This window comes from Lathyrus oleraceus, chromosome 5, assembly GCF_024323335.1.
Source record: "Lathyrus oleraceus cultivar Zhongwan6 chromosome 5, CAAS_Psat_ZW6_1.0, whole genome shotgun sequence".
Lineage (NCBI taxonomy): Eukaryota > Viridiplantae > Streptophyta > Magnoliopsida > Fabales > Fabaceae > Lathyrus > Lathyrus oleraceus.
Genome location: NC_066583.1, coordinates 600,172,357 through 600,186,405, shown reverse-complemented (window position 1 = coordinate 600,186,405; position 14,049 = coordinate 600,172,357). Strand labels below are relative to the sequence as shown.

The window sequence follows — 14,049 nt, the reverse complement described above, 5'->3', positions numbered from 1 at the left end:
TGGACGATTCATATCTTCATCCAGAAATTCATATCTCAGGTTTTTAGGCAGTTCCTTAAGTTTTACGGTCGGTTTCATAGGGCAAGGCATAGGATCTGGGGTAAGAGATAAACATTCGTGAAGGTTATCATCAATGTAGGGTGTTTTATAATTGTCATCTTCCAAAATAAGGGTTGATGGCAATTTTATAGATTTATTTTCTTCTTCTTGTTCTAATTCCCTAATGCATTCTTCGATGATATCTAAGGCATAACAAGAATCTCCTATCACAGGTGCCATAAGAAATTTTGACAATATAAATTCTATCTTCTCTTCACCTACCTCAAAAGTTAGTTTTCCTTTTTTAACATCTATTACGGCTCCAGCAGTCGATAAGAACGGTCTACCTAGGAGGATTGGTATGTCGTCATCTTCTTTAATGTCCATGACAACAAAATCAGTAGGTATAAACAACTGACCCACCCTAACAGGGACGTCTTCAAGTATGCCTATAGGGTATTTAACGGATCTATCGGCTAATTGAAGCGACATCTTAGTAGGTTGTAATTCTCCTAAGTTTAATCTCTCACAAACTGCTAAAGGCATTAAGCTCACACTAGCTCCTAAGTCTAGAAAAGCTTTTTCGATGACATGATTCCCTAAACTACAAGGAATGGAAAAATTTCCGGGATCTTTATCTTTCTTTGCTAACCTATCTTCGGAAATAGAATTACATTCCACGGGTTTCGGATCTTCAAGTCTACGTTTATTCGTAAGTATGTCTTTGAGAAACTTAGCATAAGAAGGTATTTGGGTGATGGCTTCTGTAAAGGGGATTTCTACGTGAAGTTTTTCTATAACCTTAACGAATTTTTGATATTGATTATCGATTTGGGTTTTCTTTAATCTTTGAGGGTATGGTATTGGTGGTTTGTATGGCGGTGGTGGTACATAGGTTTTATTTTTAGGTTCTTCTCCTTTTTCTTGACTTTCCGGGGTTTCAGGCTTCTCTGGTTCCTTTTCCTCACTCCTCTTAGAAGTTTCAGGCTCACTTAATCTAGGGTTTAAAGGCTCCTTATAAGCGGTTCCACTTCGTAGAGTAATGGCATTAGCTTGCCCTTTCGGGTTTTGTTGAGGTTGTCCAGGGAACTGTCCTCCAGGGGTAGTCTGTGGGGCTTGGTTTAACGCTACCTGAGAGATCTGGGTTTCAAGCATCTTATTATGAGTAATGATTTGATCAACCTTGGTTCCTAACTGGGTAATTAGTTCGTTAACATGGACGCTTTGGTTCATGAACTCTTTGTTTTTCTGTTTTTGAGCAACGATGAAATCTTTTACAATTTCTTCAAAGCTCGGGTTTGGCGGTACAGGTTGCATAGGTTGATTTGTTCTAGGGGCTTGGTAACCTTGTTGTCTCGGAGGTGCGGTATTTTGAATAGGGTTATTATTTTTGTAGGAGAAGTTTGGGTGATTCCTCCATCCAGGGTTATATGTGTTAGAAAATGGGTTCCCTTGGGTATAGTTCACTTGCTCAGTGTTGGTTTCATTTAACAGATTGCATTCGGCGGATTGGTGTCCTTGCGTTCCACATATCTCACAATTCGGCGAAACTGCGGCTACAGTATTCGGAGTTGTACACATATGTTCGACTCTAAGGGCCAACGCGTCCATTTTAGCCTGCATCATGTCTATAGAGCTTAGCTCATGTATTCCTCCTTGGGCTTCCTTCTTTTCCACTGTCGCTCGTTCTACTCCCCATGATTGATGGTTTTGGGCCATATCCTCGATAAGGGTACTAGCTTCAGGGTAAGGTTTATTCATCAGTGCGCCACCAGCGGCAGCGTCGATGGTCATCTTAGTGTTATAATGAAGTCCATTATAGAAGGTTTGGATGATTAGCCAATTCTCTAAGCCATGGTGTGGGCATGCTCTTAATAGTTCTTTATATCTCTCCCAGGCTTCGAACAACGACTCTCCTTGGAGTTGGGTAAATCTAGTTATAAGGTTTCGAAGAAGAGCGGTCTTACTTGGGGGAAAATATCTAGCAAGAAAAACTTTCCTAAGGTCATCCCAAGTTGTTATTGAATTGGGTGGAAGGGAATCTAACCATGATAGAGCTTTATCTCTGAGGGAAAAGGGAAATAATCTTAAGCGTATCGCCTCAGGAGAAGCTCCATTGGTTTTAAAGGTGTCTGCTAACTGAAGAAAGTTTTTTAAATGTTGGTTTGGGTTATCAGTAGCGAGACCTGAGAATTGTCTCTGTTGCACTAATTGCAGCAGGGATGGTTTAAGTTCAAAATTATTGGCTGGGATAACGGGGTTTACTATACTGGAACTAGGTTCCTCGTTTGATGGTTGGGCGAAGTCCTTAAGAGGTCTTCGGTTTTGTTCTTCGGCCATAGCTATCCTATTCCTATGGAAAAATAAACGTGCGCGAGCGTAACGTTCAGGTTCAGCTAGAGGGTCTACTAAACTTCCGGCACTGCGAGTCTTTCGCATTGACCGGTGGGTAACAACCTTAGTCTAAACGGTATAACTACAGGGTAATGAAATTTGACGAAATTGGTCCCCGGCAACGGCGCCAAAAACTTGATGCGTGTTTTTCGCAAGTGTACGAATCACGTCAAAGTAATATAAAAGATTATCGAATCCACAGAGACCAAGTGTCAATCTATCAAACCTGTTGTTATGGTGTGTATCTAAGGCAACTATTTTTAAGGGTTTTAATAAGGGTGCAATGGTAAATAAAATTATAATTTTAAATAATAAATAAAGACAGGCTCGAATGTAATTCACGCAATCAATGATAATCCAGTACTTGTTAGTGGAACTACTTATGGGCAATGTTTTCTCCTTTGAAAAGAACTAATTTAACAGGAACTGTCGCTTTCGCGTATTCAGAACCGAGTTGTACTCTCTAATCAACCCCTCCTATTGTCACGGATAAAAAGGTGCGTACTGCGTTAGAGTAGTAAACCTATTTTTAAGAAATATAGTATCTTAACTAAGTTGAAAAGTATTTTAACCTGGACTTCCTAGCAAAAAGAGGTTCTTACGAACCAGAGTTTAAACTTCCTAACGCGTCCGAAAATCGTTTTAAAATCTCTTTTCTTTTTAATCTAAAATCTCCTAATAAACTAGACAAAGCGCTTTTGGCTGTTTTTGAAATAGTTAAAAACAATTACTTGAATTGAAAGATAAAATAGCCCTTAGGTGTTTCCACGAACAATTACACTGATTACTGGTTTAATTACGATCCTCACATTCTAACCTTTATAGAATTAGTTAGACATGATAAAGTAAATATTCTTTTTATAGTTTTTCATAAAAGTAATTTAAAGCGAGTGCGGATAATAAACAAAGTAAAGTGCGAGTGCAGGAAATAAACAACGTAAATGTGCGAGTGCAGGAAATAAACAACGTAAATGTGCGAGTGCAGGAAATAAACAAAGTAAAGTGCGAGTGCAGGAAATAAACAACGTAAATGTGTGAGTGCAGGAAATAAATAAAAGTAAAATACGAACTTGAATTAAAATGGCGGCAGGATTAACTTCCTCCAGAGTGCTCCAAGACTCGAACCACAGACAGATTACAGACTCGATCACTCGATTGCAGAGGCACCCCGATGTGGAATGGCAACTACTTTATAACTGATATATGCCTAGAGAATTCTAATTCTGGATGAAGAAAAACGAAAATCTAAGGTCCTATTTATAGTAAAAACTGAAAGCATGAAATGACAGGGACGCCCCTCCACTAAAAAGTGGAGGTTACTGATTTTGGCCTTGTGGCGCCCGCCACAGGCCTATGGCGCCCGCCATGGTCCCTACAGGGGATGATGGAGTGGGGATCGTGGGTCTTGACGGTTGAGGAGTGGTCTTGAGACGTGGCCACGTCATGGCTAACCCCATGGCGCCCGCCACGGTGGGTGCCGTAAGTGCAAAACGCTGAATTTCTAGGTTTTCGCCCGTTTTCACTCCTTTTTCGCTCCTTTTCCCGATTCAAGCTCCGATTATTATAAAAACCTGAAAACATAAGAAAACAAAGAAATAACAAAGCAAAACAACAATAAAAGCTAAGAATGCATGCGAAATCGGAGTCAGAAATACGGTGAATTTTAGTGTGATCAACATATCTATAAGGCAAGACTGGTTACAAAAGGATATAAACAAATTCATGGGATTGACTATGATGAAACCTTTTCACCAGTTGCAATGCTTAAATCCGTTCGGATTTTACTTGCTATCGCTGCATATCATGATTATGAAATATGGCAGATGGATGTCAAAACTGTTTTCCTTAATGGAAATCTTCTTGAGGATGTGTACATGACACAACCTGAAGGATTTGACATACCAGAGGAAGCCCAAAAGATATGTAAGTTACAAAGATCAATCTATGGATTGAAGCAAGCTTCCAGAAGCTAGAATCTTCGTTTTGATGAAACAGTAAAACAATATGGATTCATCAAGAACGAAGATGAGCCTTGTGTCTACAAGAAGGTTAGTGGGAGCATGATCGTTTTCCTGGTATTATATGTAGATGACATATTACTCATTGGAAACGATATCCCTACCCTACAATAAGTAAAGTCTTGGTTGGGGAAATGCTTTTCTACGAAGGACCTAGGTGAAGCAGCCTATATATTAGGAATCATAATCTATAGAGATAGATCACAAAAACTGCTTGGCCTAAGTCATAGTACATACATAGACAAGGTGTTGAGACGCTTTAATATGCATGATTCCAAGAAAGGATTCATACCTATGCAACATGATATGTGTCTATCAAAAATACAATCCCCTTTAACTAAGGAAGAAAGGGATCGCATGAATAAGATTCCATATGCATCTGCAATAGGATCTATCATGTATGCCATGTTATGTACTCGACCAGATGTCTCGTATGCTTTAAGTGCAACGAGTAGGTACCAATCTGATCTTGGTGATGCTCACTAGGTAGCTGTCAAGAATATCCTTAAGTATTTAAGAAGGACTAAGGACTCATTCTTGATATATGGAGGTCAGGAAGAGTTGGCTGTAATTGGATACACCGATGTTAGCTTCCAGACAGATAAGGATGACTTTAGATCGCAATCTGGTTATGTGTTTTGCTTAAACGGTGGCGTTGTGAGCTGGAAAAGTTCAAAGCAAGATACAGTTGTTGATTCTACAACCGAGGCCGAGTATATTTCTGCCTCAAGTGCAGCAAAGGAAGCTGTTTGGATCAAAAAGTTCATTAGTGAACTGGGCATAGTTCCTAGCATTGTGGATCCCATTGGTCTCTACTGTGATAACAATGGTGCTATCGCACAAGCCAAGGAGCCTAGATCTCACCAACGATCCAAACACATACTTAGGCGTTATCATCTCATTCGAGAGATAATAGATATAGGAGATGTGAAAATATGCAGAGTACCTACACTTGACAATATTGCTGACCCACTGACAAAGCCTCTTGAGCAGCAGAAGCATGATGGCCATACTAGATCTATGGGTATTAAGGGTATGCTTGATTGGCTCTAGTGCTAGTGGGAGATTGTTGGTGTAAGCCCTAAAGGCCAATACTTTTGGTACTTGTATCGAATTATTTATTAATAATAAAAGGCTTTTTCTTTATTACGTTTGTTTAATAAAGTCCCTAGAATAGCTAGTCTGTTTAATGTATCAAGTATGACTTAATCATGAGATCACATTAAACATAAGGACACTATTCTTAAAGTATCTGTAGTCGAGCTTTATTGTGAAGTGGGATGACATTAAAGCATTGAGACTATTATGTATATAGACTGATGATCACATCTCATGGATCATGGATAAGGAGTTATCAAGTCTTAAACATAGGTATGAATATTAAGAGTAATATTTATACCGGATTGACCCGCTATGAGAATACTATATAGAAAGTTATGCAAAGTGTCATAAGTTATTCTCATGGTGATAATGGTGTATACCACTCTTCGACCTGAAACCACTATGGACCCTAGATGTAGAGTCGAGTGCTTTATTGCTGATCAAACGTTGTCCGTAACTGGATAACCATAAAGACAGTTGATGGATACTCCACGAAGCATGCTGAGGGACATGAGTGACCTAAATGGAATTTGCCCATCCTGCATAACAGGATAAATGTCTATGGGCCCAATATTGAACTGGACAAGGATGACACGGTCTATGCCTTGTGTTCAATATAGACATAAGGGTAAAAGGGTAATTATACACATAAGTATTATCACAAAAGGAATTGTCAGATCACATGACATTTTCGTGTCTTGGGTAGCAGTGATATGTTGCTAGATACCGCTCACTGTTTATTATGTTAAATACATGATTTAATATAATTGTCAATGCCGCGAAAACCTACAGGGTCACACACAAAGGACGGATTGATGAGAGATAGAGTAACTAAGGAACACCGTAAGGTACGATGCCCTTAAGTGAATTGTAGAACATCGTAAAGGTACAGTGTACTTAAGTAGAATACGAAATATGGTAAGGTACCATGAGCTTAAGTGATTTTGGGCATATTATAAGATATGGGCCAAAATACACTTAAGTGGGCTTTTTAGCTTGAAGCCCACACAAGTGGTTCTATAAATAGAACCCTTGTGCAGAAGCATTCATTGCGGTTGCATTATTTTCTTTCTCTCTCTCTCTCTCTCTCTCTCTCTCTCTCACACTCAAAGCCTTCATTCGTACCAGCTAGCACTATGATTGAAGTAATCCGTTCGTGTGGACTGAGTAGAGACGTTGTCATCGTTCAACGTTCGTGATCGCTCCGTGGATCTGCATCAAAGGTTTTGATCGTCACAAGAGATCTGCACCAAAGGTTTCAATCGTCACAAGAGGTAAATATTCTATCACTGATCATGACCATTCGTAAGGATCTCTAAAGGAGAAAAATTTAATTTCCGCTGTGTTTTGGATCGCAATTCTCCTTCAGACACATGCGATGCATTTTTCCAAAATTCACAATTTTCCCCATTCTTTTGCATTCCTTTTGTTTCCAAACTTGCGTACTTATAAATACTTGATACATGCATCTTTTTCTATTAAGGTTTCTAATGAGTAAAACCTATATGAAATCGGTATTTCAAAGCATTCTCATCATCTCCAACCTCTCTTATATGCATACGCACAATCAAACTACACATAATCATTTTTTGATTGGGTGACCATATATATTAGAGTTGATAACGTCCAATTATGTGGTTATACCAAGAATATTAGGTTGAGAAATTTGAGGATTTCAAATAAGAAAACAAAGTTGGGGTTTTCCTTCGAGATCATTGAGGATTTGAAAGTTTTAGACAAGATTACACAATTTGGATCCAATCGAGTGAAAGCCTTGGGACAAGGGGTGCCTTTCAAGGGAGTAACGTGAAACAATGGATCGTGTTTGTAAATCTTAGGTTTCAACAAGTATGCGATTGTGATTAATTAGACCGAGTGAAAACCTTGAGACGATGAGGTCTTGCAAGGTAGTAGCAAGAACTGGTGAATTGAAGCAACATTGTTGGTTACTTGATCAATCTTTGATCAATGGTTTTGGAGGTGGTAGAATCAACAACAAACCTATGGTTTATAGGGTTAGAGTTCTTCATCTCTTGTATACACACATTTTTCAAAGTAGGATTTATTATAATGTCTCAATTCAAATTCGAATTGAGGGCAGACGTACCCATACGAGGTCGATTGAGAAATTGCCTAAACAAATTCTTATGTAATCTCTCTTAATCTTTTTAATTTTGTGTTTGAAAATTATTGAATTCATTGTTGTTTGTATCAATTCGGTTGGAAATTATTTTTTATTACATTTTGAAGTTGGTTTTATTGATTTAATCATAATCCGTTTAATTTTGATTGGCTTTTAACATCAACAAAATAAATTTCCAAACGTAATCGATTGCATACAATGTGTTCGATAAATTGCGTTATTGTGTTTTTGTTAGTTTTTATCATTGGGAATAAGCTCCACATATAACTTTGCATTCAATTGTTTGTGATTGTTGGTTGTTGAACAATTTATGTTCATTATCATACGTTTGTGTAACTTTACGTATACCCGCGTATTTCGATAGAGGTTCAGTTAGACGATTTGATTCGGGTTATATCCGTTGTGCCATAAAACTTTTTAAATTTCTATTTTTGCCAAAAGTTTTAATTTATGATCTATTCACCCCCTATAGATCGAAGCCTATCGTCTAATAAGAATGAGCGGGTTTGCACTCATTAGAAGAGACTTGGGTTTGATGATGATGGATGCATGGATGATGGGAAATCAAATATCTCTATTTTGAAAGAATGGAAAGTGATACAAGAGATATTTTTGAAGGTCGATGACAACATGAAACTCCATATCAAAGGAAAATTCAGGAAGATTGCCTATCCGAAAACGATTGACATGAAATTGCCTTTTCAATCGATAAAAACAAAAGGTGCCCTGAAGAAAATGAAGCCTTCACCTAATGACAACTTGACTACACGGTCTCCTTCATATTTTGAACATGTTGAGATTTTTTTTCCGACTCACCAACTCCAAAATCTCAAAAAAATGTTGTGAAAGGAGCCCACATTAGCAAACCACCTCTGACACCACTTCAACTGAAGGTTCTATTCAACGATGAGATACCGGTTTTTATGCACAAATATATCGACCAGATCATCAATGTTGTGGGGGATGATAATTGCGGTTACCGAGCCGTTTCGACTTTACTCGGTAAAGGAGAAGATAATCACACACTTGTCTGACATCAACTTATCCAAGAGTTGAAAACGCATAAAGAACCGTACATGTGGTTTATGAGTCTTTTGTTCCTTGCTTGAGCAATCTGCATTGGAGGAAAAATGGATGTGCTTCTCTGACATGGGTCACCTAATAACATGTGCGTATGATAGAGTGTGTATTGACCTGAAACACAACGGTTTTTCGAAAAGCTTTTTCCCACTACACACTGCACCACCCCAAAATCGAAATGGTCGAATCATGTGTGTTGAGTGGCTTTCAAAATCAAGTCATTTTGTTCATGTTAACTTGAAACCAGGATTCCGTATACCACTTACATCACCGGAGTGGATGGCTCATTCAACCGCAAAAACCGAGACTTGGCCGAATCATTTTATGGAAAGGATGCAAGAATTTGAGAGATTAAACAATATTGAAAAAGAATCGAATGCACAAAAGTCCAAAGGGGTACCACCTATATATTTAGCCGATGACACATGTTTCAGTTCATTTCAACTTCTTGTTTAACCAGACAAATAATTGTATATAATTGTGTCTCAATATAAATGAAATGTTATATATTCACCTTTTGTTCATATTTTGTCTTTATACATTTTTCGTCAACCCCATAACAACATGTGTGTTTTTGCCAATGAAAAACAATTGTTTTGTTCTAGTGTTCTGGTGTGAAACTAGTTCAGGACAAGTTTTAGAGATGCATATCTGGAATAAGATAATAGGATGTGGTTCCAAAGATATATCTTCGGAATCAATATGATAGTTAATGATTGGTTTATATTGAACTAAGTCTTCTATAAATCTAGGTGTTCTTATGTTATATTTCACACAAACTCAAAATGTCTCAAATGACACAAATAAACATCCATTGGTATGTCGCAAGTGTCTCCTACTCCGACCGCTATATACCCGGGAGAACGTTTAAGCTCACCGATTTCACCTCCCTCGAGGATATCAAAGACGAAATCCATTATCTCCTACCTTACAGAAACAAACAAATGATTGTAAAGCTCGAATATCGTTCACCTTAGATTGACAAAGAATGGAACATTCAGTTTAGCAAATTTGATCTCAAGACGCAAACGAATGTTAAAGTTATGTGGAATACGTATTTCAGTTTCGAAGAGAAAGTTCCGCCCGAGTTGGAAGCGACGCTACGAAGATTGGTCAAAGATATTTTGAAGATGTGTAAGTGTCCACCGGAATATTTGTAATATTGAATTTTATGTCGAAATCATCATCGTAATGCCCTTTTTATGTTATGAATGTCAATTTCAGTTTGGAAAATTATTTTTTGTTGAATCTGTTTCTGGTGTGTTTCCTAATATGTAAATACATAATTATTCCGGAGATGCATCTCCGAAATAAATTAAACCAAAAAAGGGGCGTAACTCAGAATCGCCTTTGTTGAATGTGTGTTGGGGTGTGTCCGAGATGTATCTCCGAAATAATTCCGTAGTTACATCTCCATAATAAATTAAACCAAAAGAAATACGTAACTCAGAAGGACCTTTATTAAGTGTGTGTTGGAGTGCGTCCGAAAATATATCTTCAGAAACAAGTAACATTTATGGAACTTCATAGAAATATATAGGATGCCATAAAATATACTTTTTTTTTAATAATTAAATACCCAAACATAAACATAAAGAGAAACACTGAGTTATGTAGTCTAGGGCCCATTTCAGGCCCATTTCAGTTATGTAGTGTCCAAGAAACCTTTTAGCCCGCTCCACTTGGTTACACCTCAAATAAAACCCTATAACCACTTTACCTTTCTTCTTCATCTGCAAAACAACCCCATCTGCAAGAAACATAGCCAGAGAGAAGAAAAAAAAAACAAAAACCGATAAACCGCATCTGCGACCCGCGATCTCGCCGAAATCCTATTCACCATGACTAAAGCACACGCTAATTGGTCTCCATATGACAACAATGGAGGGTGCCCTCTCTATCCTCTTCTCTGTTTAATTTACTATTTTACAATTATTATTTTTTTAATATTATCATTATTTGTAGATCTTGTGTTGCCGTTGCCGGATCAGACTACTGTGTGATTGCAGCAGATACGAGGATGTCCTCTGGTTACAACATCCTCACTCGTGATTACTCCAAAATCTCCCACTTGTACGCCGTTTCTCATTTTAAAGTTTGCTGAAACACAATTGTTTTTGTATTATTGCAAAATTTAGACAAAGGACTCTCTTTTTTAGTTAGGTTAATGTTGATCTTCAAGTATGTTATATATAAACTAAGTTTTTGGGGTTTGTGTTTTGTTTCACGACAGAGCTGAGAAATGTGTTATGGCTTCTTCTGGTTTTCAAGCTGATGTGAAGGCTTTGCAGAAGGTTTTGTCTGCTAGACACTTGGTCAGTCTAACAGTCTCAATAACAGACAAATAATTATACTTTTTAGATTGTAAACATTTTCTGGGTTTGGGTTTCAGATATTCTGATAAGAAACTAAAAACTCAATATTTTTAGGTATGCAACACTGATTGAATATTTGCATTGATGCTTTATTTATGGGCTCCCATGGTAATCAAAGACCTTAGTTTAATCGCCCTTTAACTAAGCTTAACTATAACTAGGTATATAGAGTTAGTTATATTGATTAATTGACACCAGTCATGACATAATGCTTGTCCTGTATTAAGTTTTAAGGATTGAGATTGACCATTCACCCTATGCTTTAATGTTTTGGACAAAAAAATTCTTTCATCTCCCTTTACCTAAAATTATTGGACTATATTCGTCAACCATCATTTGCAGTGTAACTATATACACATGCCCACCCTCCTTGCCATCTTTTCTATGTACAAGTTAGCCTCTGTTTCCGCTTCCATGAGGCTAGAAGACGTATGACTGCCCAATGTTCCTAATTGGAACTTCTTACTTTTTCAAGTTTTCTTTGCATAGGGATGCTAGAATTACCCCTCCAAACGGGTTATCAAACACACACTTGGACTTTCCTCAGTCTGTCGTGTATATCTTTTTCGGAAATATTACTTTGCGACATTAACTAATTTTGGAGTTAACTCAATGTTTATTTTAACTAGGGGTGGGAAAACGGGCCCGGTCTGTTGGGCATGTCTGTTTTGCCCGCAATTTAGTGCGGGGCGGGCCAAGAATTTAGGCCCTCACCGTCTAATGTGCCCACCCTGCCCCACCCTGTTTTTTTGCGGGCACGAGGATTAACATAAAATTTTGTATTTTTAGGCTTAGAAGGTGCAGTGCCCACAGGCTTTCCCTTCCCCGCACTCACTTTTTTTGCGGGCCGGGCCTAGGTTTTAGGCCCTCATAATCAACTATGCCCGCCCGCCCCCTTTTTTTGTGGGCTTTTGCGGGGCGGGCCTAAACAGGGCGGGTATTGCCCGTTTGCCACCCCTAATTTTGAAATGTATGAATAATTGAAAAGTTTTTGGAATGTTGTGCTTGATTGATTTGATGATAATTGCATTGCACCATTTATTTAAGCTTCTAGCCTTTTATCAACATATATAACCTGATTGTTTATGTTGTCAGATGTTAGTTAGAAATTTAGTGAAAATTGTGTTGTTTGATTCATAAATTGTTGCGTTCTTCTGGTTGAAATGACACTATTGGTTCTGAGTGCAGACATATCAGCACCAACACAACAAACAAATGAGCTGCCCTGCAATGGCTCAGTTGCTTTCAAACACACTTTATTATAAACGCTTCTTTCCTTATTATTCTTTCAATGTGTTGGGCGGCCTTGACAGTGAAGGTGCACTATTTCAAGCTTTCTATTCTTGTTCATATCCTATTTTGTATTCGCCCACTCAAACTTGTACTTCAACCTAAAATAGGAAAGGGATGTGTCTTCACATATGATGCTGTTGGTTCCTATGAGAGGGTGGGATATAGCTCTCAGGGTTCTGGATCCACTCTTATCATGCCTTTTCTTGATAACCAACTCAAGTCCCCCAGCCCACTCCTTTTGCCTGCCCAGGTGAAGTCTTAAATTGGTGTTTTTGTTGAAATATCTGATCGTTTAATCGTGTTTGAGTAGCATCTCTACATTAAAATATGTTTTTTTTGCAGGATGCTGTTACTCCACTGTCTGAAACAGAAGCAGTTGATCTGGTCAAAACTGTTTTTGCATCTGCATCTGAGAGAGATATATACACTGTAAGTTTGTTTACACGTGAAAATGGATTGTCAGCCAGAACACATTCACACTATTGCGGATTTGAGTTGTTCGATCTTTATCAAACAATCCACATTTTGACATAGTGTTTTGCAAAGCCGAAATACAAGCTGTTGTATTAAAATCTGGCAGTTGAAATCTCGTGACTGTGAATGCAGGGTTATTTTGGCTGCAGAAAATTTGGGTTCTTTTACATGATTGTGAAGCTCTAAACTTACTGTAAATGTATGTTTTTACAGGGGGATAGAGTTGAAATTGTGATCCTAAATGGCAGTGGTATTCATCGTGAATTCATGGAGCTAAGGAAAGATTGAAGTCTTTATGCAGACATTTATGTTCATGATAGACTTGTACTTGAATGTTTGGAGTGCTTCTAAATTCTAAATTCTGAGTGCTTCTAAGATTCAGACATGCCTTCCAATTTGAACTATTTCTAGTCTGTTGACATTGTAACTAAACTGTGCCCTTTTACTTTATATCTGCATTGGATGTTATCTGAGCCAGTTCTAAAGTGGATTGTAACTAGACTTGCCTTTATACTTTACATGGATAAACTATATCACTTCAATGTTGTTTGTTGTTTTTGAGTGGATTGTTAGTTTGTTATCCCAAACAATAAAATTTCTAAAAACCTATTTTTCTACTTAGTTAGTTCAATGATAATATGTTGTTTTAAGACATTGTTATAAATTTAATTTCAGGGACACTTGTAATTTCATTTGGTTTATATTTTGCTTTAATGAGTTAAATATCAAATTATTGATCAACATTTCAAAATGTTTTCGTTGGAATTGAATTAATTACATTCCCGCATTGTTTGTATAGAAATGGTGCAATAGCAATGACTTAGTTCATATATTTGATCGAAGGATAGTGTAATTTAATAAGGTAGAAATCAGTGTTATTTTAAAATAAAAATCACATTATTTTTATTAACTTTTTTATTTATAGATTTTTATTGTCTACTCTATCTTTTATTTTTAATTATTTATATAGCATGATATTGTTTTTGTTCTATAATAGTTTATTAGTTTATGGTAGTATTATATCATACAATTATCTTTTACTTTTGTTAATTTATAAGCATCAATAAATTATTATGTTTTGAAATTAGAATGAATTCATAATTTTTTTAATATTATAATTATGAAATTTATG

The 14,049-nt window shown here is 37.2% G+C and overlaps 1 protein-coding gene and 1 non-coding gene across 2 annotated transcripts; both read left to right on the top strand.

Annotated features, from left to right (window-relative positions):
- Positions 1–1,888: 1,888 nt before the first annotated feature.
- LOC127089729 (small nucleolar RNA R71) lies at positions 1,889–1,995 on the top strand. The gene has a single exon (XR_007791286.1). It is a non-coding gene; the product is annotated as a small nucleolar RNA R71 (small nucleolar RNA).
- An 8,460-nt stretch (positions 1,996–10,455) lies between these two features.
- Positions 10,456–13,459, top strand: LOC127086870 (proteasome subunit beta type-1). Its single transcript, XM_051027690.1, has 7 exons — positions 10,456–10,663; positions 10,741–10,848; positions 11,009–11,090; positions 12,339–12,468; positions 12,551–12,693; positions 12,786–12,872; positions 13,131–13,459. The coding sequence occupies exons 1-7, from the start codon at positions 10,617–10,619 to the stop codon at positions 13,203–13,205; spliced, it is 672 nt and encodes a 223-aa protein (XP_050883647.1). The 5' UTR covers positions 10,456–10,616; the 3' UTR covers positions 13,206–13,459.
- Positions 13,460–14,049: the final 590 nt, after the last annotated feature.